Genomic DNA, 26,034 nt, shown 5'->3' with positions numbered 1-26,034 from the left:
TGAAAACAGCCTCAGTGCCCATCAGTAGGTGAGTGGATCGAAAGCTGTGGTACATTACACCATGGAACACTATGCAGCAGTGACAAAGAAGGATCTCTTACCCTGTGAGACCGCATGGAGGGACTGGAGAGGATCATGCTTTGTGAAATAAGTCAGTCAGAGAAAGGCATGTATCACATGATCTCACTCATGCAGAATATAATTATAAAATAAACTGATGAACGGAGTGGATCTAGAGACATGGAAGCATGGAACAGAGTGCGGAATCTCAGAGGAAAGGCAGGGGGAGGGAGGATGGGTGGGAGGTAATCACCAAAGACATTGTATGCATATATGCATAACCCTTGGGCAGGGACAATTACATGGTGAAAAGCTGGGTCGGGGGATGGGGATGAGTTGGAAGAAGTTAAGAGGGGTGGGGGGAGAAGGGGACATACATAATACTTTCAATAATAAAGATTAATGAGAAAAAATTGCCCTAGCTGGTTTGGCTCAGTGGATCAAGTGTCGACCTGCAAACTGAAGGGTCCCAGGTTCAATTCTGGTCAAGGGCACATGCCTAGGTTGCAGGCTTGATCCCTAGTAGGGGGCATGTAGGAGGCAGTAATCCATGATTCTCATCTATCTCTCTTTCCCTTTCTCGTCCTCTCTGAAATCTATAAAAATAAAATATTTTTTAAAAGATTAAAAAAATAGAGAAACCAAGATGGCAGCATAGGGTAGACACCTGAATGCAGCCTACCACAACAATTTTGAATTTAGAACTGGAAAAAGGGGAAACATCGCCCTGAAGCGCCGGACTGGCTGAGAGGAGGCTCTGCCATCTGGGAAGGAGAGAGAAGGCACACTGAGCTTCAGGAACTGTGAAGGTGTGGTGAACTGCACCCGCGAAAAGGGGGCCTACTGGCTTAATCCCAGCGCGCAGAGAGGGCGGGCCAAGTTCGCTACTGGCTTGCTCCCGGAACGTAGAGAGGGTGGACAGCTAATGCGCGGCTGGCTTTCTTGTTCGGGAGGAAAACAGAACCACCCTATTGCTCTGATAGACGGCCCCAGACAGGGAGAGGCCAGACTGTCAGGCAGTGGGCAGAGATCTCTCGGAGGTGTGTAAAGCCAGCAGCCATTATTTCGAGACTCAGAAACCAGACCCTCGTAGGGAGGGGCTGACCAAAGCTTGTCTGCACCACCCGAGACTCCGCCCCACCCAAGCGGAGCACAGAAGCTCTTCCAGTGGCTAGCTTTCTCGTTCTCAGCAAATAGGACTCTCCTAGGGAGGGGCAGACAGGAATTCAAAGCTTGTCTGTGCCTATACCAAAGAGGTGCGCGCGCCTGCAACCAATCTTGTGGGATTCACCAAAGCTTGTCTATGCCATCCCGAGGCTCTGCCCCATCCAAGCAGAATACAGAAACCCTCCTAGTTGAGACACTTATGATCCACATAGCCAATTGGCTTGGAGATCAACACTTCCCAGTGATACCAACAACAAGCAAGGCTGCACACACAGCCCACAAAGGGCTACACCAAGACTGTCTACCTCAGGTAACTGGGAGGCTGACCCACTGAACCATGTAGGACACCTTAGCACACAAAGCCACCCTACCAACTCAGGGAAGCAGCAAAAATGCCGAGACAAGGAAACAGATCAGAAACAAAAGAAATGGAGGACAAAAAGCGACTGGATATAGAGTTCAAAACCACGCTTATAAGGTTTTTCAAGAATTTCCTAGAAAAGGCCAATAAAATAAACGAGACCTATGAGGATATGAAAAGGGATCAACTGGAAATAAAGAATACATTGTCTGAAATAAAAAATATTATACAGAGTCCTAAAAACAGAATGGAAGATCGCAAGAATCAAGTCAAAGATTTGGAACACAAAGAGCCAGAGGACACTCATCCGCAGAAGCAAGAAGATAAGGGAATTCAGAAAGTTGAAGATAGTGTAAGAAACCTCTGGGACAATTTTAAACGAACCAACATCAGAATTATGGGGGTCCCAGAAGAGAGAGAGCAAGATACCAAAAGCATATTGGAAAAAATAGTGACAGAAAACTTCCTCCACCTGGTGAAAGAATTAGACCTACAAGTCCAGAAAGCACACAGAACCCCAAACAAAAGGAATCCAAAGAGGACCACACCAAGACACATCATAATTAAAATTCCAAGAGCAAAAGACAAAGAAAGAATATTAAAAGCAGCAAGAGAAAAGCAGGTAGTTACCTATAAAGGAGCACCCATACGATTGTCAGCTCATTTCTCAACAGAAACCACGCAGGCCAGAAGGGAATGGCAAGAAATATTCCAGGTGATGAATAGCAAGAACCTACAGCCAAAAATACTCTACCCTGCCAAAACCGGTTTGGCTCAGTGGATAGAGTGTCGGCCTGCAGACTGAAAGGTCCTGGGTTTGATTCCGGTCTAGGGCATGTACCTTGGTTGCGGGCACATCCCCAGTGAGGGGTATGCAAGAGGCAGCTGGTCGATGTATCTCTCTCATCGACGTTTCTAACTCTCTATTCCTCTCAATTCCTTTGTGTTAAATCAATTAAAAAAAACATTTAAAAAAATTATTAAAAAAAAAAAAAACTCTACCCAGCAAAGCTATCACTCAGAATCGAAGGCCAGATAAAGAGCTTCACAAATAAAATAAAAAACTAAAGGAGTTCATCACCGCCAAACCAAAATTATATGAAGTGCTGAGGGAGTTTTTTAGGAAGAGGAAGAAGATAAAGATAAAAATCATGATCAAGAAATACATAACTATCCCCGAAACCGGTTTGGCTCAGTGGTAGAGCGTCGGTCTGGGGACTGAAAGATCCTGGGTTCGATTCCGGTCAAGGGCATGTACGTTGGTTGCGGGTGCATCCCTGGTGGGGGGTGTGCAAGAGGCAGCCGGTCAATGTTTCTCTCTCATCGACGTTTCTAGCTCTCTATCTTTCTCCCTTCCTCTCTGTAAAAAATCAATAAGATATATTAAAAAACAAAACAAAAATGTAACTATCAACAAGTAAAACTAAAAGCCAAGGGAATTAAAAAACCGGATGAACAATATTAACTGGTGAATATAATAGAATCAGAGGTATGGAAGGGGAGTGGACTGACAATTCTTGGGGAAAAGGGGAGAGGGGGGTACGGGAAGAGACTGAACAAAAACTGTGCACCTATGGATAAGGACAATTGGGGGTGGGGAAAGGGCAGAGGGTGGGGTGGGAACCTGGTGGAGGGGAGCAATTGGGGGGGGGAGAGGAACATTTGTAATAATCTGAACAATAAAGATTTATTTAAAAAAAAGAAGAAAAAAAAAGAAGTAAAAAATATCCTTGGGTAAGGATTAACAAAAAACAAAAAAAAACTCTTATCAAGAACTATGTTTCACTCTTGTGAAATGATCTTGAAAACATTGAAAATGCTATATATTATGGGAAGTTATAAAATTGCAAGTGTAGATGAATAGAACAAAGGTGGAGAAAGAAAGAAGTCACCCTTTTCTTACCATTTCAGTGCTTGACACCTCATCCTCAGACTAGAAATTATACCATTAATTCCTCTGGTTCTTAGGCCTTTGGATTGAATTTCACCACTCTCTTTTCTGATCTCCAGCTGGCAGATGCCAAATTATTGAATTTCTCGGCCTTCATAACCAGGTCGTTGGATGGGTGTGTGTATGGAAGGTAGAAGAATGTGAAATGAATTAAGGCAAGAAGTGGGAAAATGAATTTGGGGTAAGAGAAGGAACTACACCTGACCTGCTATGAAGGAGTCTATGACATGATTGAGACATCAAAAGCTTCACTTCTGAAGCTCTGTGGTAGTTAGCCCTGATCTCATTTCTTAAAGAAAGGAGAAAAATATTCCCATCATCACTACCTGACATTAACCCCTTCTCTGGAACTGGTTCAGAAGATATTTTACTCACTTGTAAGTCTATATAATAAATGCTTGAGAAATGAATAATAAAATAAATAAATAAATAAATAAAATAAAATTGCAAGTGTAATGAGCAATAAAGAAGAAAGTAAAACCAAATGCCAATTGTCACTTTCCAAGCTTATGAATAAATGTCACCCTATCCCTATACTTAATCTCATTGTCCTAATATCCTAATACATCAAAACCCTGGGTCGAAATGACCAGTAACAACAGATTCACGACCAACCAGAAGTCAGTGCTGCAGGCATGGTGTCTCAGCACTGACTGTTGAGAGGGCTGGAAATCAGGGCCAGAGGCAGGCCTGAAGAGAGAAGCAGGGACCGATGTGCTGCCTCTGTGGCAGCTTTTGATCAGCACTCATCTCTCTCTTTCTCTCCCAGTCTGGCCAGCAGTCGCACCTCCATTTCTTTCCAGGCCCTATTGGTAGGCCCAGAGATGCTGACTGACAGAGGAACCGACCAATCAGAACCAAATGTGGGTACTGTAGGGAGCCAATGGCTGCCTAGAAGGCAGTGCTTTTGACACTGACTGGCGTAGAAATCGACCAATCTGAACCAAATTGGCCAGCAGGGGAGGGCAGTTGGGGGTGATATCAGGCTGACAGGGGAGGGCAGTTGGGGGTAATCAGGCTGGCAGGCAGAGGCAATTAGAGGCGATCAAGCAGGCAGGTAGGCAGGTGAGCAGTTAGGAGCCACGGTCCCAGTTTGCAAGAGGGATGTCCTTAACTGGAAAGGGTGCAGGCTGGGCTGAGGAAACGTCCCCCCGCCCCCAGTCATGAATTTCATGCACTGGGCCTCTAGTTCTATAATGATAATGCATTTTTAATTCTTTTAAAATATATTTTTATTGATTTCAGAGAGGAAGGGAGAGGGAGAGAGAATAATCAATGATGAGAGAGAATCATTGATTGGCTGCCTCCTACACACCCCACACTGGCAATAGACCTGCAACCCAAACATGTGCCCTAACCAGTTGAACTGGTGACCTCTTGGTTTCTAGGTCCATGTTCAACCACTGAGCCACATCGACCAGACAGAACACATTTTTAAAATAAAAAATATAAAGAACTTACAATGATAACTCAACATATATTAATCAACATTACTACACCTAACCCAAAGACAGTAACCCTTATGTGTAGTCAGGATAGTCCCCCAAATGCTGCTGGGTTCTGGAAGTCAGCGCAGAGTTTGTAAGCTCTCCACTGCAGCCCCAGCCCTGCGGCTTCCTGACCAACAGCCCAGCGTTTACGCAGGTGCTGCCATCACAGGCAAGACCCAGGTGCCTCAAAGCTGAGCTCACACAAACTATTCTTGCAACTTTTCTCCAAGTCTAAAACAAGGCAAAACAAAACTTAAAAAAAAAAAAAAAAAAAAAAGCTGTATAAAAGACAGTGAAGACAGTAATGGGGTTACCTTCTTTCTTTCCTTCTCTCGTCCATCCTCTTATCCAGAGCTGCATAAATGGCATCCGCCTCCTCGTCATCCTTCTCGTAGGGCCCGCTTGAGAAGAGGCTCCCAGCATAGCCATTAAACTGGGAACCAAAACACACCCGAAGGGTCAATTTATCCTCCTACACAACCCCCACCAGCAGAGACAGAGCACTTCCAGTTGCTAAACAATATTCTGCAACCAGACAAACCCAAATTGAGGAGTAGCAAAGCAGCTGTCAAGGGCAGGGAAGATGAAGGAGTCTAAGCAGCCAAATACAAGGGGTTTGGACTAGGTCCGGGACCAGAGGAGGACACAAGATGGGGAACTGTGGAATTCAAGTAACACTTGTAGATCAGTTAAGAGTGCTGTGTCATGTCAATTTGCTGGTTCGATAGCTATATTAAGATCATGGAAGATGGAGAGAAGCCTGTGAAGGGTAGCCAGAAATTCTCCCCATTATTCTGCAAGTTTCCTGAGAATTTAAAATTATTTCTGAACTAATTTTAGAAAGCCTTTCCTCTGAGGAAAAATGCCATGTTAGAGCATATCTGAAGAAAACTTCAATGGACCAAACACCAATTAACAAAGAGGGTGGCCCAGCTGGTGTGGCTCAATGGTTAAGCATCAACCCATGAACCAGGAGGTCACGGTTTGATTCCTAGTCAGGGTACATGTCCAGTTTGTGAGCTCGATCCCCAGTAGGGGGCAGGCAGGAGGCTCTCATCATTGCTATTTCTATCTCTCCCTCTCACTTCCTCTCTCTGAAATAAAAACAAACATCTAACAAAGAGGGTGAACACTAAAGCAACAGAAAGCAAATACTGCTGAAGCCGGTTTGGCTCAGTGGTAGAGCGTCGGTCTGTGGACTGAGATTCTGGTTAAGGGCATGTACATTGGTTGCGGGCATATCCCCAGTAGGGGGTGTGCAAGAGGCAGCTGGTCGATGTTTCTCTCTCATTGACGTTTCTAGCTCTCTATCTCTCTCCCTTCCTCTCTGTAAAAAAATCAATAAATTAAAAAATAAAAAAAAATAAAAAAAAAAGCAAATACTATCACTTAATCCCACTTTACATTTTTATCTTTAAACTAGAGGCCTGGTGCACAAAATTCATACACCGGGCGTGTTTGTGTGTGTGTGTCCCTCCCTCAGCCCAGCCTGCACACTCTCCACTCTGGAACCCCTCGAGGGATGTCTGACTTGCCTGTATAGGCCCAATTCCACCAGCAATTGGACATCCCTCTCAGAATCCAGGACTGCTGGCTCCCAACTGCTCGCCTGCCTGCCTTCCTGATTGCCCCTAACTGCTTCTGCCTGCCAGCCTGATCACCCCTTGACCACTCCCATGCCAGCCTGATTGATGTCTAACTGCTCCCCTGCCAGCCTGTTTGCCTTCAACTTCCCTCCTCTGCCAGCATGGTCACTCCTAACTGCCCTCCCCTGCAGGGTTGATCACCCCCAACCACCCTTCCTTATAGGCCTGGTGCCTCCCAACAGCCCTCCCTTGCTTGCCTAATACCCACAACTGCCCTCCCTCGCAGGCCTAGTCCTTCCAACTGCTCTCCCCTGCTGGTGGCCATCTTGTGTCCACATGGGGGCAGGATCTTTGATCACATGAGGGCAGCTATTGTGTGTTGGAGGGATGGTCAATCTACATATTATTCTTTTATTAGATAGAATTTTCACTGACCAAGGCTTGAGTGCTCCCTTTCCCCACAGAGCATGTCTGCTCTAGACTTCTTTTCGAGTATACTTTCCTAAATTCCAAGGGCCCTTTTGCTTCTGTAACTTGTTTCCCGAGTCTACACAGCCCAGCCGGCTCACTTCTATTACCTCTGTAACTTTTTTATTTTTGTGAGTTTATCTGAATCAAACTAAAGGCATATGTCAGGGAGCAAGATCTCAAATGCTCCTCTGTAACTTTCTAAATAAACTTGCTTTTATAATTTGAGAGGAAAAAAATTTCACTGGCCAAGACAAAACACCAATGCAGTGGTTGTAAAAGCTGCAAGAACATGTCTCTTTAAAACAAAAACAAAAAAGTTTTTATTGATTTGAGAAAGCGAGAGAGAGAGGAACATCAATTGGCTGCCTCCCTCATGCCCTCAACTTGGGAGCAAGCCCAAAACTGGAGTATGTGCCCTAACTGGGAATCAAACTTTTGATCCTTTGGTGCACAGCACGACACTCAACCAACTGGGCCAGGACAGGTTGGAGAGGTAGCAATCTTTATATTTGTCCTGCTCCCCTCACTCCGCGACAGAAACCCCATGAATCGCTGCGAGTAAATGCACGGCCACATGGAGCCACCATCAGACGCCCACAGCACACAGGGTTCAGGACTGCTCAGCTGTCTGGAGCTGGCCCAGAGCCCACACGTCACCTCGTCGTAGTTGGTGTCGTTCAGATCCTCATCGTCGTCATCCGCAGCCTGGCTCTTCTTCATCTGGTCCCCGACGGTCCTCTTGCCCGGCGGCGCATGGCGGTCATCCACAGGGTCATTGGCATCCCGGGCGGGCCCGATGTCTGACCGGGTGGTGAAGCCAGTGGCGCTGCAGAAGACCCCAAGACGCCATTTACCTTCTCTGCTCTCCCGCCACACTCTTCCCTCTCCTAACACCTCCAGAGACGCCGGTGGTTGTGCTCTCCAGGGAGAAATCTCCCTGAGGTTACTCAAACTTGCTTTTGCCACCACATCCTCCTTAGGAGGGAATGCCCAGGGCATTAGACTGCTCTCCTTCCAAGCCCCAGGCCCCATTCCCGACAACCAGGCCCTCAAACCCAAGCTAACCCCTCAGAGTTCCTCTTCTGTGTCCCCCTGTGGCTCCTCTGGGCAGTTTCACCTGATGAGGACAGTGCCATCCTGGCACCAAGGCAGACACCCTGGTATCAGCCTTGCCTCCCCCAGTCCTTCTCCATCCCATCTGTCCCCAAGGTGCACTGGGTCCAGCTCCCAACCCTTCCTTCTCAGACCAGACTCTCAACTGCTGGGAACTAAGTGAGCCCCTCCCCCGCCCCCCTGCAGCTCTGAAGCTCTGCCTTCCCAATGCCCCAGGGACACGCTGCCAACACCACACTTCTGCTCAGACTCCTCCTATCTAGTCCCTCACCTGCCGCATCAATTTCCTAACAGCCTATCACACACAACGGCAGTTTCTCCTGTAACCCTGCCACATTTCTGCATGCCTAAAGCGAGCTTTTCTTCTACCACTCCATCAAGCGTCCCTGGCCTCTGGACCCGAATTCTAAATCTGTTACCCTCTGTGAACTTATTTATGCATTTGGCCCAACTCTCCTAGCCAACTACAGGTCCTCTGAGGGCACTGTCAAATAGGAGGCTTACGTGTACCCTACAGATTCTAACACAATGCCCCAAGGCGAGAAACCCAGTATCCTAACCAAATAAATCATCAAACAGGGTGATAACGACTGCTCACTTATTCATCAATGTACGGTAGTCTGTGTGACAGGGACCCAGTCCCAAGACTCCCGGAGGCCGTCCCTGCGCCTGGGGAGCTGAGAGTTTGAGCAAGAGGGCGAGCAGGCAACAGCAGGGCCAGGAGCGCCACACTCTCCCACGTGACGGGGAAGGCCCAGGGACGCCCCCTCGCAGAGACCTAAAAACACGGGCTGGGGCCGCCGCGAGGTTAAGCCCGTCACCCCGCGCCTCGCAGCACGGAGACCTCATCCTGGGCCTGTCCTTCCCCCAGGCGCTGGCCCCGCAGCTCCCGCCCTCGGTGGCCGCAGAGCCTCATGCCTGCCTCAGCCCGGAGGCCGGCCCCTGCCCCTGCCCCTGCCCGGCGCCCGCCCGGCGGCCCACCGCCTCGGCTCACCCTCGGCCCAGCCCCGGCACGTAGCCGAGCGGCGCGGGCATGCCCAGAAACGGCTTCTTCTTCTTGTTCATGGCGCCGCCGCCGCCGCCGAGGGCCGGGAAAGAAGGGGCGGGAGCGGCGGGCGAGGAGGGCCGCGGCGGAGGAGGGCCGCGGGCGGAGGAGGGCCGCGGCGGAGGAGGGCCGCGGCGGAGGAGGGCCGCGGGCGGAGGCCGCAGACGTCCGAAGCTGCGCGGCAGGAAGAAGTTGCGGGCTCCGCTCACCGGCGCCCCGGAAACAGAGCCCGGTACGCAAGGAGCCCCGCCCACCTCGGGTACCCGGGGCGGAAGTTCCGGAAAAGCATCTTCCGGTCGCGGCTAGGACGGCGGTGCGGCGGGCGCTGGAGCGGGAGCGCCTCCAGTGGTGCGGCGGGCCGACCGCCCGGCCCGGACGCCGCGGGGACCAGCCGGCGGACCGGAGCGCGGCGGCACCTGCTCCGCGTGCCCTCCACTCCCGCTGCCTGCGCCGCCCGGCTCACCCGCCTGCTGCCCGGAGTCGCCCGGCCTCGCAGGCCCCACCACGCCTGAGTGCTGTGCAGAGCTGGGCGGCGGGGGCCGCGGTTGTGGGCACCCTGCCGGCGTGTGCTCCTGCGTAAGGGCCGCTGCCCGAGCTTCAGGTCCGATGCGGGCACAGACCCTCTACAGGCCCCGCCGCCCGTGGGCCCTCGCCGCTCCAGAGGGCGGGAGCCCAGCCCGGGGGAGCGGATGGAGGAAAGCAAATGAACGCAGCGCAGAGGTTGGGGACTCAGCATGTGGGAGGGTGAGCCCAGCGCGTCTCCACTGCGGGTGTTGCTGAGCGTGGGGACAGGTAGGTCACCGCTGTGGCAAGCTTTAGGTGGACATGCATGACCACTCCGTGCACAGTCCATGGCGCCTTGGCTCACGCCCCACACGAACCTGGGCGAGACTCAGGCAGAACTCCAGCCGAAAGTCTGACCTGCCCTGGCCGGTTTGGCTCAGTGGATAGCAGCCGAAGGGTCCCCGGTGCGATTCCTGTCCTCGGTTGTAGGCTCCATCCTCCAGGACCAATTGATGTGTCTCTCTCACATCCCATCTCTCTCTCTCTCTCTCTCTTTCCCCCTTCCACTCTCAAAGTCAATGGGAAAACACCGTCAGAGCGGAGGAACGGAAGAAAAGAACGCGGGCCTTCTGCTAGACCGGCAGCCCCGCCCGCTCAGCGCTTCTCTTTGGAGCAAACACACCCCTCTGCAGCCTCCTCCGAGGTCCTCCCTGCGCCGCCCTGTTAGCGCCAAGCCCTGGGCGCCGTCAGACTCCGGGGCTGCGGGAGGGGATAGACCCTTTCGGTCCTAGAGTTCACAGCGTGGTGGGAGGCCAGGGGCGTCTAACTGACTTCTGGGGAGCAGTGCCCACTTGAGGGAGAGACCTATGGAAAACACTGGAAAATGTGTAAATTAAGGAGTAAGTTAAAGGAGTAAATGGAGGTGGGAGAATGGAGGGAAGTGGCCTTTGACCTGGGCCCCGGGGGGCAGAGGTCCCAGGAGCAGGTAAGACCCTCCTGCCACGCACACGAGGGGAGGCGGTGCGCTGGCCCCCGCCTCTCGCACCTGCAGCCGCCAGGACCCCTCAGCGCTCAGTCCCCGCCCCGGGCGCCGGCCGCCCTCGCCCTGGCGGACCCCACGTTTGCGCCGCAGCCCGCGCGCCGCCGACACACCTCCGGCCTCCGGAGCGCGCCCGCGCCGGCTCCGCGGCAGGTGCCGCGCCGCGCAGACTCGGGCCGCGGGGACCGTGCGGGCGCGGGCGGGGGCGGCCGGGGCGGGGCGGCGGCGCACGCTCCCCGCCGGCCACACGGCCGCCCTGCGCGGCGAGGGGCGTGTGCGCGGCCCCATGTTCACGGAGCTGAGCACCCAGCTGAGCCCCCCGCGAGGCCGCGCCGCGGCTGTGCGCGCCGGGCTCGGAGAGCGCCGGGATGTGGACGGTGAGCGCGGCTGGCCCCGGGGTCTCGCGGGCTGGGGGCTTGGGGCCGGGGGGCCGGGGGGCCGGGGGCGGGACTTCGCGGACTCTGAGCCGAGGCAGGCGGAGCGGGGTGTGTGTGTGTGTGTGTGTGTGTGTGTGTGTGTGTGTGTGTCTCGTCCTTGCTGAACGGGGTTCCTATGTCTTTGTCCTGCGCTGGGTTTGGGGTGCCGCGGCCTCAGGCCTTTGGGATCAACGCTCCCTTGGCTTGGGGGAGGTGACCGCTCTCGGTCCCTGTCCCTAGGCTGGCACCGCCGTGAGGTTCCCTTTCTCTTCGCTCGGGGGTAAAACACGCGCACACACCCCCTCCCCAGCCCTTTGCGTGGGCCAAGGCCACAGCCCAACTCGGGCGCTCCCCCACCCCGTTTTCTGCTGTAGAATTAAGACGTTGGGCTGGGAGGAGAGAAGGACGGGCGTGTGGACGGAGATCCCACCTGCAGCTCGGTCCGGAAATGGGTGGGACCGGGCTGGCCGGGACGGGACCGGTGCGGCGCGGGCGGAGGCGTCGGACTGGTTTGCCCAGAGCAGCGCGCTCTCGCCCAGGCCGGGCCGCAAAGCGAGGCCTCGCAGCCCAGCCGAGCGCCTGTCCCCAGACGGTGCCGCTTAGAATAAGTCTTTCCCACGGTACTGGAAGCCACCTCAAGGCAGCGGCCACACTGGCCACACTCAGTCTGACCCTAGACCTCAAGTTTAGAGTCCCCTGAGGCCATCTAATAACAGAGGGGTGCGAGAATGAGGGGGAGGTGCCAAGTCCGATGAATGGAACGGGGTGGAAGAAGAAGGAGGAGGAAGATGCGGCCCCCTTACTTCCATCCCCACCCCCGCTTACTGAGACCTGGACACGGCCAAACCCTCCCCTCCAGCGGTGGAGGGAAGGTCTCTCACTCTTTCGGGGAAGTTCTCTGCCTGGGAACCTGGTCCTGCCTGCTGAGTCAGAGTCTGGATGCTATAAAGACCGGGCAAGCCTGGGCCCAGCTTTCTGTCGCGCCCCAGGGCCCTGTTGACTTGTGGGCATTACCCAGAGCCTCCCTCCCTCCATTCACTCGTTCACAATGTTTCTGGGCACCTCCTGTGTGCCAGAACCTGTGCAAGTCCTTGGGAGGGGCTTGTCCAGGTGTCTGGCCTCCCCCAACTCATGTCACCAGCAAGCCCAGAAATTATGGTAAAACTAAAAGTTGGCAGGTGTTGCCGAAACCGGTTTGGCTCAGCGGTAGAGCGTCAGTCTGCGGACTGAAAGGTCCCAGGTTCGATTCCGGTCAAGGGCATGTACATTGGTTGTGGGCACATCCCCAGTAGGGGGTGTGCAAGAGGCAGCTGGTTGATGTTTCTCTCTCATCGACATTTCTTTTTTTTTTTTTTTTTTTAAATATATTTTATTGATTTTATACAGAGAGAAAGGGAGAGAGATAGAAAGCTAGAAACATCGATGAGAGAGAGTCATTGATCAGCTGCCTCTTGCACACCCCCTACTGGGGATATGCCCGCAACCAAGGTACATGCCCTTGACCGGAATCGAACCCAGGTCCCTTCAGTCCCCAAGCCAACGCTCTATCCATTGAGCCAAACCGGTCTCGGCTCTCATCGACATTTCTAACTCTCTGTCTCTCTCCCTTCCTCTATGTAAAAAATCAATAAAGTGTATTATAAATAAATAAATAAATAAATAAATAAATAAATAAAAGTTGGCAGGTGTAATAAACTTGTAGGGAGAGACATCTCCAAGGGTCCTGAGTACGTAGCTGCACCCTGCACCCTGTATGGAGCAGCCTATGCCAGCGAGGCAGCACCACGCACAGAAACCATCCCGGCCCGGCCCGGTGGGAGGCGGAGCAGGAAACCCGGTGCTGGCCGCCCGAGTTCAGGCTTCTTGTCAACGAGCCACTCCCAGTGAGCACAGCCAGGCAGGCGGAGCTCCGCCTCCAGGTGCAGAGCCTGGGCTCAGCCTGAGGATGGCAGGCCGGCCACCTGAGGGCCTCCCACCACACGGCGGGTAGCAGGCAGGTCCTACGTGTGTGCCCTGGCTCGGTGTGGCTTGTGCCAAGGCAAGGGTGAGGCCAGGCTGTCCCAGGGCAGCCCATTGGCTGTCCGTCTTGGGCTCCTTGGTGGGCACATCTCTCTAATGCCAGCAGCAGCGGTCCTGCTCCCCAGAGCATGGGTGTGGACTTGTTTGTTCTCCATCTTCGAGTGAGGCGGGGTTCTCAGGACAGCGCAGGGTGCTTCCTCTTGGGAACCCCTCATTGGGAAAGCGGCTCCTTCCTCTGAGGAGGGGAGGTGGGCTGAGCAAGGAGAGTAGCCTCTGGCTTTGCCCCTGACCATTCTGACCAGTGCCCTGCTCCACAGCCACTGCCCACTTCAGCTTCTGCCGGACCCTCCTGGAGCACACAGTGTCAGCGGAGAGCATCCCCTGCCACCTGCCTCGGATGCCAGGCTCCAGCCTCACCTGGCATGACTCACGAAGCCAGAGGGCAGCGGGTGGCCGGCCAGTCAAGCTCCTGCAGCAGCCTGGCACAGAGGCCCCCCAGGTACCCAGCTGCCATCCCCGCTCAGCCCCGGCCCTCCCCACCACCTCACTGCATCTGCTGCCCTCTCCCCACAGGGCCGGCTGTACTCTGACCGCTGTGGCCTGTACCACACCAGCCCCTCACTGGGTGGCCTGACGAGGCCTGTGGTCCTGTGGAGTCAGCAGGACGTGTGCAAGTGGCTGAAGAAGCACTGCCCCCACAACTACCTCATCTACGTGGAGGCCTTCTCCCAGCACGCCATCACCGGTGAGGGGCCAGGCCCCAGGAGAGCCGTTTTCTCCTGACAGCCTCTCCAGGCCGTGTCTGCAGAATCTCATTGTCTCTCCCAGTCTCTCCTTTCCTCTGGCTTTTCTCTGCAAAGTCTCTGTCCATCCTGTCTCTCCCTGTCTCTCTGAATCGACCTGTCTCTGTGTCCCCCCCCCCCACCTCTCTCTCTCTAACCCCCCCTTTCTCTTCCTCTGTTTCTCCTTCTCCCTGCCTTTGGGTCTGTGCCTCGCCTCCCCTCCCCACTTCTCTCTCTCTGCCTTCGCTCCTGATATCCACAGGACATTGACCTGGGCGGACCCCTTTCCCGTCCCTGCAGGCCGGGCCCTGCTTCGGCTGAATGCGGAGAAGCTGCAGCGGATGGGACTGGCCCAGGAAGCCCAGCGGCAGGAGGTGCTGCAGCAGGTGCTGCGCCTGCAGGTGCGCGAGGAGGGGCGGAGCCTGCAGCTGCTCAGCCAAGGTCAGTGGGAGGAGCCACGAATGCCTAAGAGACTTGGAGAGGTCTGGGGGATCGGGTTGCAAGTTGCCCACTCTTGCGTACAGGGCGGGTGGGTAGACCTCAGGAGCGTGGTTGTGGGACCCAAATAAGAGCTCTCCTACACCCAGGGTGGTGTGGAGAACTCCAGAGGCCCCGTTCCAACTTACCCATCCACCCATAGCTTCCTTCGGACACATGTCCTAGTTGTCGCCCAAGGCTTGAACCCCAGACCCCAGCACTGTGACCAGAGCCCATGGCAAAGATGAGGCACAGCCCTTCTCGGACCTCCAGGAGTCCCCAAGGGCCACGCCTGGCCCAGTGGAAGGTGGGACCAGGATTGTCACCTCAGCCACCTCTGGTTGTGCACTGCGGGCTATGCCTGGGGGTGGGCTGGTGGGGGCTTCATGAGTGTGTGCCACCTCCCAGGACCTGAGCCCAAACCCACCCCTGGTGCTGCTGGCGGCATTTGGGGCAGCCACCTGGAGCAGGAGCGGGTTTGGATGTCCCCCAGACTCCCAGGGAGTGTTTGCTTATTTATATTCCTCCGGCGCCCTGTCCTCTCCCAGGACGAGAGAGCTGTCTGCACTCGTCCAGTTCCGCACCCTCCCTGCACCGGGAGGACTACCCACCGAGGGGGATACACTGCCAGGCTCTGTATGCTGTGTGCCCGCTCCCTGCCCTTACCCAGGCCCAGCAGGCCAACATGCTGCCCAGATGATGGTCACCAGTGTCCCTGGCCAGGCACCTGCCCACCACCTTCACTCATCATTTATGCGCCCCTCAAATGCCGCATCTACTCCTGGGAAGTGAGGGTAGAGAGGTTCAGGATTGCCCAAGAGCCTAGGACCTGACAGGCAGGAGAGGGACCCGCGCCAGCACGGGCAGCCCGATCCTGGCCTTAGATTTGGGAAAGCCTCTCCTCTCAGGCTCATGAAGCCACCCTGGAGGCACAGTGATGGGCGGGCATTCCCCTGTCCTTTTCCAGGGAAAACCTAGATTCTCCTAAGAGACATCCCTGCTGCCCACTGGAGACCCAGCCAGTGTGAGGCGCAGTCGCAGGAGGCCTGCAGTGGGGCGGGGCTGCTGGCAGAGGGTCCGGGAGGCAGTCCTGAGCCTCCTGCCTCCTGCTCCCTGGTTGCTGCTCCTCTGGGGCTTCCGAACCTCCGGCACAGACGAGGCTGAGCCCCCAGCCTGCTCTGTGCCCCCAGCTGGCTTCAGGAAGCTGGCCTGGTGCCCATCCCCCTGGAAAGTCCCCTGCCCTGTCTGGCTGCCCTGAGTGTCCCCCACTCTGTGCATTGCAATTCGCCCTTTCCAAAGGGCCCCTCCCATCTCTGCCCCCTTCTCCCTCCTTTGTCTTGTTCCCCAAGCTCGTCTTGTCTTTCTTGTTTTTGCGTTCACTTTTTTTATATTCTGATAAAAAGACCAGAAATAAACCTGGTTCTCAAGTGCCCCAGTGTGGTGTCCAGTCAGCTGGCTTGTAGGGGTGGGGTTGCCCTGAGCGGGAGCAGGGGTTTCTCGGCCCAGCTGCCTCCTGCCGAAGCCACCAGGGGGCAGTGGTTCCGCGTCGTGGCAGGCACCTGTTTAACCCAGGAACGAGGGGGAGGAGCCAGAGCAGAGGCTGGGCTCAGACCGAGGACTGCAGCTGGACACCGGCACAGGTGAGCCAGGCTCCTGGGCTGCTGTAACCAGTGGCAGCTGGGGGGCTTCACGCAACAGGAACCGATTTCCTCCTGGTTCTGCAGGCCACAGTTTGAGACCATCAGGGCTGGGGCGACCTCTTCCTCACCCTTCCCAGCTCTGCTGGCTGCTGAGGATCGCTGGACCCAGAGACACGTCACTGTCCAGAACCTCACAGTCACAGTCGCTCCGCCTTTTGTCTGCCTCCTATCTCCCTCTCACGAGGACACTGTCACTGATAATCCAGGACGACCTCATCTCAAGACCCTCACTTCATCACATCTACAAAGACTTTTTCCAAAGAAGCTCCCACTCACAGGTTCCAGAGGTTGTTTTTTTTTAAAGATGTTTTTATTGATTTTTAGAGAGAGAAAAGGAGAGGGATAGAAAGAAATATTGATGAGAGAGATTGGTCGGCTGCCTCCTACACACCCCACACTGGGGACTAGGCGCAACCCAGACATGTGCCCTCACCAGGAACTGACCATGACCTCCTGGTTCATAGGTTGACACAACCACTGAGCAACACCAGCTGGGTGGTTCCAGAGATTTGATGTGGCTATCTTTTGGGAACTCCCATATAGTTTGCGACAGGGCAGTGCCCTAACATAAAAAAAAACACGGTCATAGCACATGCTCTGACACATGTATGTAGGCAGTAGCCAGACACCAATAGTAACTCAGAGGCATAAACCAACCCCTGCAGTCTGAGCACAGACACAAACACAGAGACACAATGACTCCAGCATCCAGACCCAGAGCAACACACTCCAACACAGTATCTTAGACACACAGTGACCCCAACTTACAGAAACACACATGACATTACCTGAGACCTGACCTCCAGACATGCTGCAGCCTGAGCATACGTCTGCTAGGTCCGGACATACTCCACCCCCTGTGTCCAGCCATCTGGAAACTAACACGAGTATCTTCTACCTCCTACAAGACACAGACACACCCTGACTCTGACGTCCAAAGAAGATGTTGCCTGACATATATGGTCACTCGGACACACACCTAGCGACACTGACACATCACATACAAGGACATGCAGACTTACACAGGGAAAGCTGACAGCCTTGGATGTACCTCGGGACACGCATGATGACCTCTCCCAAAATCGTGTGTCAATCCTGTGGTCACACAGGCCTTTCTGGTTTCCAAGGGAAGGACTGACGGACTGACCTCTCCACAGGGTGCCCCAGCTTGCCTCTGCCTCATGGTGAGACCTTGGCCTTGAGGAAGCAGATCCCCAGGGTCCCTGTGAGAAGTGGACCTCAAATGTGCCATCTTTTGTGTCATGCCCCCAGCAGTGCAGCCAGACCTGCTCCGGGTGGAGGTGGGGTCAGTGGGGGGGGGGGGTGCAGAGTGCGGCTGGGGTGGGAATGGCCTCAGGGAAGGAGGCGAACCTTTTAACTTCGTTTCCAACTAGCACTGCTTCCCCCCTTTCATTCATTCGCGCATCCTGGCGGGGTTGCTGTCCATCACCCCCACACCTGACCTCAGCTTCCCTGCAGGGGGCCCAGTTCTGGGCACAGAGGAGCGAGGCAGTGGCCCCTGTCCAGGAGCACCCATCCAGAGCAGACAGCTGGTCTGAATGGTCAGCAACCCGGTGAAGCGCGGCCTCAGGCCAGGAGCCAGGTCCCGAGGCGGCCACAGGCGGAGGCGTGGCTGCCGGATGGAAGAGGCTGGACTCAGCTCTGGCTCTGCAGGCCACGGCCGCCAAGCTCGGCCCCAGGACCCGGGGCGCCTCAAGGCCGGGACGGAGCGGCGGCCGCTGGCTTCCATGCGAGCGCGCTGGGCCTGGGCAGGACCCCGCGCCCCTAGGGTGCCTCAGTTTACCCCACTGTCTGGAACAGCGCCTCCCGCCCATGGGCAGCAGAATGGCCACTTTGTGCTGGAGGCCCCCAGCCCCGCCGGCCGCCCCCTCCCTCCGCCCCTCCGCGCAGGATACCGCGAGAGTCCCGCCCCAGCTGTCAAAGGTGGGAGGGGCGGGAGCGCGCATGTGCGCAGCCCGCGCCGCCGCCGGCCCGCGCCGCGCCTGCCCGCGCCGCCGTCCGCCGCCCGGCCCCGGCCCCCGCCCCGCCTCCGGCCCGCGGGCCCCCAGGTAAGCGCCCGCCGCCGCCCGGCCCCGCCGCCCGCCGCCCGCCGCCGCCCGGCCCTGACCCCGCGCGCAGGGGGCCGCGCCCGCGCCCCCGCCCGCCGCCCGCCGCCCCACGCCGCGCCCGGCCCCGCGCTGGCGCTGCGGCCCTGCCCCCTCCCCCTCCTCCCCCTGCCCCCTCTCCCTCCTCCTCCTCCTCCTCCCCCTCCTCCTCCTGCAGAAAAAGTCGCCATTTTGGTTCATGCCTCCCCCTCCTCAGGCGCCCGCGATCGGCCCTTCCGGGGCCAGGCCGGCCTCTCCGCGCAGGTGACAGGTGTGCGGAGGCCAGCCGCCGGCGTCATCCCCTGGCGGCCTCTGCTGGGTCCGGGGCCCAGGGGCCTGGTCGTGCCCGGTGGCTGCCTGTGGTCAGCGCGTGGTGCTCCCACAACCGCGGAGGCCCCCCCCTTTTTGTCCCTGCGGGCGCTCCCGGAGGTGGAAGCCCTTCCTCCTGGGGTGAGAGTTGCAGGCCTGGATGAAGGAGGGTCTCTGCCTCCTGGGTCCCCAACTTTGAATTCTCCCCTCAAACCGGATAAAGACTGGAAAGGGGTCCCAGCAGGAATCTGCACTTGAGGTCATCACGGGGCTGGGTGACTGATGTTAGCGGGTCTCCTTTGGAAGTTGCAGAGAAGTTTGTTCAGAGCTTTCCAAACCTGTAACTCTCTCCAGGCCCAGGATATGGGCACCTCCTTGGCAATGGGCAGTGACTGTCCTGACCTCTGACCTCAGCCTTACCGATAGCTTCTGTAATCCCTTCCCATCTTCTCTGATCTAAGTTAGTTGGAAACTGCCAGGAGAAGGGTCCCTTGTTCACACAGACCCCTCCCCACCCTCTTCTGCAGCCTTGGGCGTCCCTATCAGAGGACCCAGCAGGACTGAGCTCAGAGCCCCCCGGCTCACGTGGCTGGGTGGTGCTGGTGGCCCCGTAGATGGGGACAGAGAGGTTCCTGGGGGAGGTGAGGAGGCCAGTCAGGTGGAGGTTGGCCGAGGAGCCCAGCCTGCATGAGGCCTCCATCGGGGTGGGGGGGCCCAGCAGGAGCAAACAGAGGAGAGGATCCACTAGCACAGGGACTGGAACCCGGTCCTGCCTCTGGAAAGGGACGCACATAGTTGGGGAGAGTGGTTAGGGGCCTCAGTGCCCGCATTGGCCATCTCCCACCTGTGCCCTGGGGAGGAGGATCCAGGGGCACCTGCCTGGTAGGGTGGCATCGCCTTGGGTCTGGGTGGGGCTGAAAGGAAGGTGTCCCAGGGTGCCCGGCCAACACAGCTGTGTGCCAACAGCCTGTGGGGTCATAATTGGCCCCAGAAGGAATGCTGTTAGCCTGCTGCCCAAGCACCTGCCTCTCCTGGGGCCACCTACCCTGCGCTGGGCGTGAGGTGCGTGGCTCTCGGCACCTCGGGGCTGTGTCCAGGACGCATGGAGCCCACTGGGCCTGGGGAGGGTCTCAGGAGGGGTGAGGTCCTGCCGAGCTGATGGGTCTCCGGGAGAGCGCAGCGGGGCAGTCACTCCCCTAAACCAGAAGCCCCCTCACCTGCGTTCCCTGTGCCGAGAGCACAGGCAGGCTGGTTCCCTTTTCCGCCGCCAGCGAGCAGGTTTGTTTGTGGGCGGGGGAGGGTGCAAGACAGCCAGCCCTGATGGACCTCACAGGTCTGCCCACTTGCTCTGCAGCAATGGCTGATCCTTTCTGTGTTGGAGGCGGCCGCCGGCTCCTGGGGCCCAGCAGGAGCGGGCCTGGGAAGGATGGCAGCCAGAACGAGGCCCGGCTTCCCGTGCGGCACGATCCAAAGCTGGGTAAGAGGGTCAGGCGAGGTCAACTCCAGGCTGGCACCGCCGCTGTGCTGGGTGTGGGCACCTCCTGAATATCCAGCTCTGGGTCCAGGGAGCTGCCTGGGCTCCTGAGAGCCTTCCCAGGGTGGGGGCGTCGGGGGCCCTGGATTCCTGTCCTGGGCTGACGACAGCCTTCCTCCCGCCCCATCCTCATCAGAGGGCAGTGAGGCTTCCCCACCTCACCAGCCTCCTGGGGAGCAGGGGAGACTCCAGGGAGCGCAGCCCCAAGCCTTGATGTGCCGTGTGCCGCAGGGTTGTCGGTGTCCCGGGGCGGGCACACAGTGCCTAGCCAGGCCCCACTCTGCTTTGACCCGGGAAGTCCAGCCAGCGACAGGACAGAAGGGAAGAAAAAGGGGCGTCCGAAAGCTGAGAACCAGGCCCTCCGAGACATTCCCGTGAGCTCCCCGAGGGCTGGGTGGGCTCATGCTGGGGTCTGCCTGTTAAGGCCTTTGCCCTGCCTTTGCTTGCCATCCACGTGTCCAGCACCACGCCCTGAGCCCACATCAATGGGCCACTCTGCCTAGGGATTCGTGGCGTGGCCCATGTTCGTGGGCCCCTCACGAGCAAACTCACTGCTCAGGGTGGCCTGGATCTTGCTGCGGTCCCAAGGCCGAAGGGCTCCTGCAGTCCGCTTGCCCTGCCGGCCAGAGCAGGTGCTGAGTCTGGGGCTCAGGTCCACAAAGGCCGGGGTGGCTGAGGGTCAGCAGCCTGGCCTTTCCCACGCCAGCTCTCCCTGATGAACCAGTGGAAAGATGAATTCAAGGTGCACTCACGGGTGAAGTGTCCCAACTCAGGGTGCTGGCTGGAGTTTCCCAGCATCTACGGGCTCAAGTACCATTACCAGCGGTGCCAAGGGGTAAGGGGCTGTGGGCTGGGGAAGAGGAGGCCTGAACCCACCCTGCCCGGCTGTTGGCTTGGGTGTGTCTGCACAGAGGCCTGGGCAGCCCATCCCACGCCTGCCCTCTCCACCCAGGGCGCCATCTCAGAAAGGCGGACCTTTCCCTGCCCCCTCTGTGAGGCCGCCTTCACCTCCAAGACTCAGCTGGAAAAGCACCGGATTTGGAACCACATGGACCGTCCCCTGTCTGCCCCCAAGCCTGGGCCAGTCAGCCGGCCAGTCACCATCAGTCGGCCCGTTGGGGTCAGCAAGCCCATTGGAGTGAGCAAGCCTGTCACTATTGGCAAGCCCGTGGGTGTCAGCAAACCCATCGGGATCAGCAAGCCAGTGACGGTCAGCAGGCCTGTGCCGGTCACCAAACCAGTGACGGTCAGCAGGCCTGTGCCGGTCACCAAACCAGTGACGGTCAGCAGGCCTGTGCCGGTCACCAAACCAGTGACGGTCAGCAGGCCTGTGCCAGTCACCAAACCAGTGACGGTCAGCAGGCCTGTGCCGGTCACCAAACCAGTGACAATCAGTAGGCCCGTGCCGATCACCAAGGCTGTGCCGGTCACTAGACCTGTGCCGGTCACCAAGTCTGTGCCCGTCACCAAGGCAGTGCCAGTCAGCAAGCCAGTGCCAGTCACCAAACCTGTGCCAGTCACCAAACCAGTGACCATAAACAAGCCGGTGCCGATGACAAAACTTGTAACGGTTACAAAACCTGTGCCGGTCTCAAAGCCCGTGCCAGTCAGCAGGCCCATTGTGGTCAGTAAGCTGCTGACAGTCAGCAGGCCCGTGGCCATCGGCAGACACACGCCGTCCTGCAAAATGGTGCTGCTGACCAAGTCTGAGAACAAAACTCCTCGGGCCACGGCGAGGGCCAGTGGGAAGAAAAGGTAAGGGTGCCTTCCAGGTCAGGGTGGGGTGCTCACTGGCTGCAGCCTGGGATCGCGGCCCACCGCGAGCCCCTCACCCCCTGCCTCCTGCTCCGTACCTCCCTTCCTGCAGGGCTGCCGAAGGCCTGGACGCCTGCCCCCTCCCGCCCAAGCAGGCCCGGCCAGAGAGCGGGGAGTGTGGCCCGTCCAGCGCAGGCCAGGGCTCAGCCCTCCAGCCCCGCACAGAGCCCATCAGTGGCCCCCTTCCTCTGGGCAGCAGGCCCTTGGGGGGCAAGGAGGCGCCAAGGGCCACAGGGCCTGTGTCCCGGCCTGAGGAGGGAGCTGAGCGCATGAAGCACAGTAAGACGGGGCGAGGGGTGCGGCAACAGGCAGGATGGGCAGCGGCCAGCCTCCCGATGGTTATTTGACCAGATCTCGGCCCTCTTTTCTCTCCCCTGAGTCAGGAAGGAAGCAGAAGACACCCAAGAAGTTTACGGGGGAGCAGCCATCCATCTCGGGAACCTTCGGACTCAAAGGTGAGGCCCCTGTCAGCCAGGCTCCTGAGGGGCTGGGCTCACCACGGTGTGCTCAGGCCCTCGGCCCACTCCTGCGCCACCCGCATGTGCACACAGGCCTGGCCAAGGCAGAGGACAAATCCCGAGGCTCCCGTGCCAAGAAGCAGGAGGGGCCTGGCCCTGAGGACGTCCGGAAGAAGGTGCCGGCCCCTGCCAACGCTGTCAGCAAGGAGGTGCCGGCCCCCGTAGCCCACTCAACCCAAGGTGGGGCTCCCGTGTGGTGGGGCTCCCGTGTGGTGGGGCTCCCGTGTGGTGGGGCTCCCGTGTGGTGGGGCTCCCGTGTGGTGGGGCTCCCGTGTGGTGGGGCGCGGGCTGGGTCTTGACTGTGAGGTGGTTCCCGGGCCACACAGAGCAGGGCTGAGTGTGGACCCTGGGCTGTGTGCTTGGCGTTCAGGGCATCTGGGAGCCCAAGACAGCCCTGAGGCCCTGGCTCTGCCCCGCAGGTGGCGCTGAGGAGCAGTGGCAGCGGGCCATTCACGAACGGGGCGAGGCTGTCTGCCCCACCTGCAGCGTGGTCACCCGGAAGACCCTCGTGGGGCTCAGGAAGCACATGGAGGTGTGTCAGAAGGTAAGCTGCCCCGGGGCTTCTGTGGGGAGGTGCCCAGAGCAGCTTCTCATGGGCCGCCTGTCTGCAGCTGCAGGATGCCCTCAAGTGCCAGCACTGCCGGAAGCAGTTCAAGTCCAAGGCCGGTCTCAACTACCACACCATGGCTGAGCATAGCGCCAAGGTACGCCACAGGGCCCAGCTGCCACCCAACCTGACCACTGACACTCACCACAGGCCTTCCCTTCATCTCACCAGCCCTGCCCGCTGACCCTTCACGCCCACACTGCCTGCCCATGGACATCGGTGGCTCCAGCTCGGGGCAGGGGCCCTATGGGGATTGGCACTGAGGCAGGGCCTGCCCCCCAGCCCTCTGACACAGAGGCCTCCGAGGGGAGTGAGCAGGAGGAGCGCGAGCGACTGCGCAAGGTGCTGAAGCAGATGGGGAGGCTGCGCTGCCCCCAGGAGGTCAGTGGGACAACAGGTGGGACAGTGTGGGGCGAGGCACAGCCCCTTGCTGGCCTCTTACTGTCCTGTGACCCCCAGGGCTGTGGGGCCGCCTTTTCCAGCCTCATGGGCTACCAGTACCACCAGCAACGCTGTGGGAAGCCGCCCTGCGAGGTAGACAGTCCCTCCTTCCCCTGTGCCCACTGCGGCAAGACCTACCGCTCCAAGGCCGGCCATGACTACCACGTGCGCTCCGAGCACGCCGCCCCGGTGAGTGGCAGTCCTGTCCTTCAGGCACCGAGCGTGTGTACCACCACTTGCTCATGCCCGGCTCCCCGCACCTGCAGGCCACGTGGCTCCTGTCATTCACCTGGGCCTCCTCCCCTGCAGCCCCCCGAGGAGCCCCAGGACAAGCCCCCTGAGGCCGAGGACCTGTTTGGTGTCGAGCGGACCCCCAGCGGCCGCATCCGCCGCACGTCGGCCCAGGTGGCCGTGTTCCACCTGCAGGAGATCGCAGAGGACGAACTGGCCCGAGACTGGACCAAGAGGCGGATGAAGGATGACCTGGTGCCTGAGACGGCGCGGGTGAGCGCCTGGGCTCTGAGCAGGATGTGCCTCCACCTGGGTTCCCTGCGATGGCCCTGCCCCTGGGCCGGGGCCGGCGTTGACCTCGGAGGCTCCGCTCTCCCTGTGGAGGGCACAGTTGAGGGCCTCTTTAGAGCAGTGGGCGTGTCGCTGTCAGCTCTGCCCAACTGCCGGGCTCACCCCGGTGCCTGCCTGCCTGTTTTCACAGCTCAACTACACTCGGCCAGGCCTCCCCACACTCAGCCCCCAGCTGCTAGAGACGTGGAAGAACGAAGTCAAGGAGAAAGGCCACGTCAACTGTCCCAATGACGTGAGCTGGGGCAGGCTGTGGGCGGGCGTGGGGACGCTGGGACTTAGGGACAGAGCCCAGGTATGGGCCTGGGTGACAGCCTTCCAAGTGGCCGGCCTACCTGTGGTCCCTGGGCCTCTGCAGGGTGCTCAGACAGAACCCTGTTGGCAGAGAGGCCTCGACCTCAGCCCCCGAGGCCCAGCCCGCCCACAAGTCTCCCTGGGGTGGGAGCTATGATTTGTGTGGGGGCGCTGCCAGGAGGTCCTCCCCATGACTGTCTCCCGCCCAGTGCTGTGAAGCCATCTACTCCAGCGTGTCCGGCCTCAAGGCGCACCTCGCCAGCTGCAGCAAGGTGAGTCCGGGCTGTCCTCCATGCCCGGTGCTCAGCAGTGCCCGGGACCCCGCACGGGGAACATGGGACGTGGCCTTTGGGCAGCCTCTTCCGGGAGCCCAGGACCAGCTGGTGCTCCGTGCCCACCTCGGCCCAGGACCCTTTGCCATCCCCAGCCACAGACATTAGTCAGTCAGTCCCACGTTGGTCTGTCCACGGGCTGCTCCCGTGGGTGCCGGGGGCATGTGGACCCCCCAGAGAAGCCGGGCCGTCTTCCCGGAGCGGCAGGGGGCGAAGCCCGGGCCAACCCTGACGGGCTGCCGTGTCTTGCAGGGAGACCACCTGGTGGGGAAGTACCACTGTCTGCTGTGTCCGAAGGAGTTCAGCTCTGAGAGTGGCGTCAAGTACCACATCCTCAAGGCCCACGCAGAGGTGGGTGGCACAGCCTGTGCGAGGGGCCGCGGGGCCTTGTCCTGGACGGACTGGCCGGCGGTGGGGGTGGGCGGTGCTGTTTGAGGGAGAGGTCACCGTGGAAAGACCGGCGCCTCTCGCGCTTCTCGTCCGAGCGGCTTCAGCTTCCCGAGGGCCGAGAAGCTCGGTGCCCTCCGTCCCGGGGCCTCTACGGCTGCTTTTCTCTCCCCAGAACTGGTTCCGCACTTCGGCAGACTCGCCGCCCAAATACAGGAGCCAGGAATTGCTGGCCCCCAGGAAGGAGAAGAGTCTGGCAGGCGGGAAGAAGCGGGGCCGCAGGCCCAAGGAGCAGCTCCCTGAAGAGCCTGCACCCAAGATGGCCCCCCCGCAGGAGGACTGGCCCCCAGGAGGCAGAGACAAGGGGGCCCGGGGCTCCACTGGCCGGAAGGTGGGAGCCAGCAAGTCCCCCGAGAAGTGAGCACGGTGGTGGGCAGGGCCCGGCCCCATGCTGGCCGAGCCCTCCTCTGTCCGGGGTGGGGTAGCTAGCTCTGGGCTGCCCTGCCCGCCAGTTCCCCAGCCCCACCCCTGCCTCCTCCTCTGTCCAGTGGGGCAGCAGCTGCTGCAGGCCCCCCGGGCTGGGGCTCCCTGAGAAGGGCCAGGGCAGTCACAGAAGTGCAATCGCCTGGAGGGCTCGGGCTGGCAGAGCCTGGAGGGGCAGAGGAGGTCTGCAGCCTGGGCCTCGGTGCCGTGGGGTGGTGCCGAGCGGCCAGATGCCTTTTGGCCCCGGGCACGTGAGCTGCGTGCCCCACCTGCGTCCTCAGGCCCAAGGCTCGGGGTCCCTGGTTCTGGTCTGATGAGGGTACCTCAGCAGCCTCGCCTCTCCATCCAACACTGGAACCCCAGCACCCCCAGCTACCTCCCTGGACAGACCCTGAGTCTGACCGCTGCCGTGCTGACCCGATGGTCCGTCCCCTTCACCCTGCCCGTCT

General features: G+C 58.6%; 3 protein-coding genes across 13 annotated transcripts in view; 2 read left to right on the top strand and 1 right to left on the bottom strand.

Moving 5' to 3' along the window:
• The window catches only part of PRPF6 (pre-mRNA processing factor 6), a 50,288-nt gene extending 40,817 nt beyond the window's left edge, over positions 1-9,471 (bottom strand). Inside the window, exons 1-4 of one of the 2 annotated variants that reach the window (XM_084887373.1) lie at positions 9,358-9,465; positions 9,194-9,323; positions 7,744-7,912; positions 5,344-5,462 (exon numbers count right to left, since the gene is read on the bottom strand). In XM_084887373.1, the coding sequence (XP_084743499.1) occupies positions 5,344-5,462; positions 7,744-7,912; positions 9,194-9,264 (359 nt within the window). In that variant the 5' untranslated portion in view covers positions 9,265-9,323; positions 9,358-9,465. Of the gene's footprint in view, positions 1-5,343; positions 5,463-7,743; positions 7,913-9,193 lie in introns of both variants that reach the window. The other variant, XM_084887372.1, reaches the window with a different exon arrangement.
• A 244-nt stretch (positions 9,472-9,715) lies between these two features.
• On the top strand, positions 9,716-18,001 carry SAMD10 (sterile alpha motif domain containing 10). Of its 6 annotated transcripts, XR_014795290.1 has the most exons (7): positions 10,654-11,164; positions 13,540-13,721; positions 13,796-13,967; positions 14,305-14,405; positions 14,645-14,788; positions 16,054-16,121; positions 17,661-18,001. XR_014795290.1 is itself a non-coding variant. In XM_084887383.1 (5 exons), the coding sequence occupies exons 1-5, from the start codon at positions 9,979-9,981 to the stop codon at positions 14,665-14,667; spliced, it is 576 nt and encodes a 191-aa protein (XP_084743509.1). In that variant the 5' UTR covers positions 9,716-9,978; the 3' UTR covers positions 14,668-15,911. The 6 variants fall into 6 exon arrangements, 4 of the variants coding, with proteins under 4 accessions (XP_084743509.1, XP_084743510.1, XP_084743508.1 ...); XR_014795291.1 differs by lacking the exons at positions 16,054-16,121; positions 17,661-18,001 and adding an exon at positions 15,030-15,911; XM_084887383.1 differs by lacking the exons at positions 10,654-11,164; positions 16,054-16,121; positions 17,661-18,001 and adding an exon at positions 9,716-10,036 and having other exon boundaries at positions 14,305-14,445; positions 14,645-15,911.
• Positions 18,002-18,160: 159 nt separating this feature from the next.
• Positions 18,161-26,028, top strand: ZNF512B (zinc finger protein 512B). 5 transcript variants are annotated; one of them, XM_084887369.1, is made up of 17 exons: positions 18,161-18,250; positions 19,950-20,072; positions 20,361-20,503; positions 20,836-20,964; positions 21,082-21,884; positions 21,997-22,223; positions 22,328-22,399; positions 22,496-22,642; positions 22,882-22,994; positions 23,074-23,166; positions 23,352-23,450; positions 23,529-23,699; positions 23,820-24,014; positions 24,223-24,324; positions 24,593-24,655; positions 24,968-25,066; positions 25,278-26,028. In XM_084887369.1, the coding sequence occupies exons 2-17, from the start codon at positions 19,952-19,954 to the stop codon at positions 25,521-25,523; spliced, it is 2,823 nt and encodes a 940-aa protein (XP_084743495.1). In that variant the 5' UTR covers positions 18,161-18,250; positions 19,950-19,951; the 3' UTR covers positions 25,524-26,028. The 5 variants fall into 5 exon arrangements, with proteins under 5 accessions (XP_084743495.1, XP_084743494.1, XP_084743497.1 ...); XM_084887368.1 differs by having other exon boundaries at positions 22,882-23,006; XM_084887371.1 differs by lacking the exon at positions 20,836-20,964 and having other exon boundaries at positions 22,882-23,006.
• Positions 26,029-26,034: the final 6 nt, after the last annotated feature.

The sequence above is a fragment of the Pipistrellus hanaki genome, assembly GCF_964339955.1.
Source record: "Pipistrellus hanaki genome assembly, chromosome: 6".
NCBI classification, from domain to species: domain Eukaryota; kingdom Metazoa; phylum Chordata; class Mammalia; order Chiroptera; family Vespertilionidae; genus Pipistrellus; species Pipistrellus hanaki.
The sequence above is the reverse complement of the archived record's forward strand: the minus strand, read 5'-3'. Positions and strand labels throughout refer to the sequence as shown.

What these genes read in the sequence shown, in the direction of transcription:
- SAMD10 (XM_084887382.1), top strand. Translation starts at nt 11,074, where the DNA reads ATGTTCACGGAGCTGAGCACCCAGCTGAGCCCCCCGCGAGGCCGCGCC. An exon ending in AGAGCGCCGGGATGTGGACG is followed by an intron (nt 11,165 to 13,539) that starts GTGAGCGCGGCT and finishes CCTGCTCCACAG; the next exon opens with CCACTGCCCACTTCAGCTTC. An exon ending in CTGGCACAGAGGCCCCCCAG is followed by an intron (nt 13,722 to 13,795) that starts GTACCCAGCTGC and finishes CTCTCCCCACAG; the next exon opens with GGCCGGCTGTACTCTGACCG.
- ZNF512B (XM_084887367.1), top strand. Translation starts at nt 19,952, where the DNA reads ATGGCTGATCCTTTCTGTGTTGGAGGCGGCCGCCGGCTCCTGGGGCCC. An exon ending in ATTACCAGCGGTGCCAAGGG is followed by an intron (nt 20,965 to 21,081) that starts GTAAGGGGCTGT and finishes CTCTCCACCCAG; the next exon opens with GGCGCCATCTCAGAAAGGCG. An exon ending in GCTCCGAGCACGCCGCCCCG is followed by an intron (nt 23,700 to 23,819) that starts GTGAGTGGCAGT and finishes CCTCCCCTGCAG; the next exon opens with CCCCCCGAGGAGCCCCAGGA.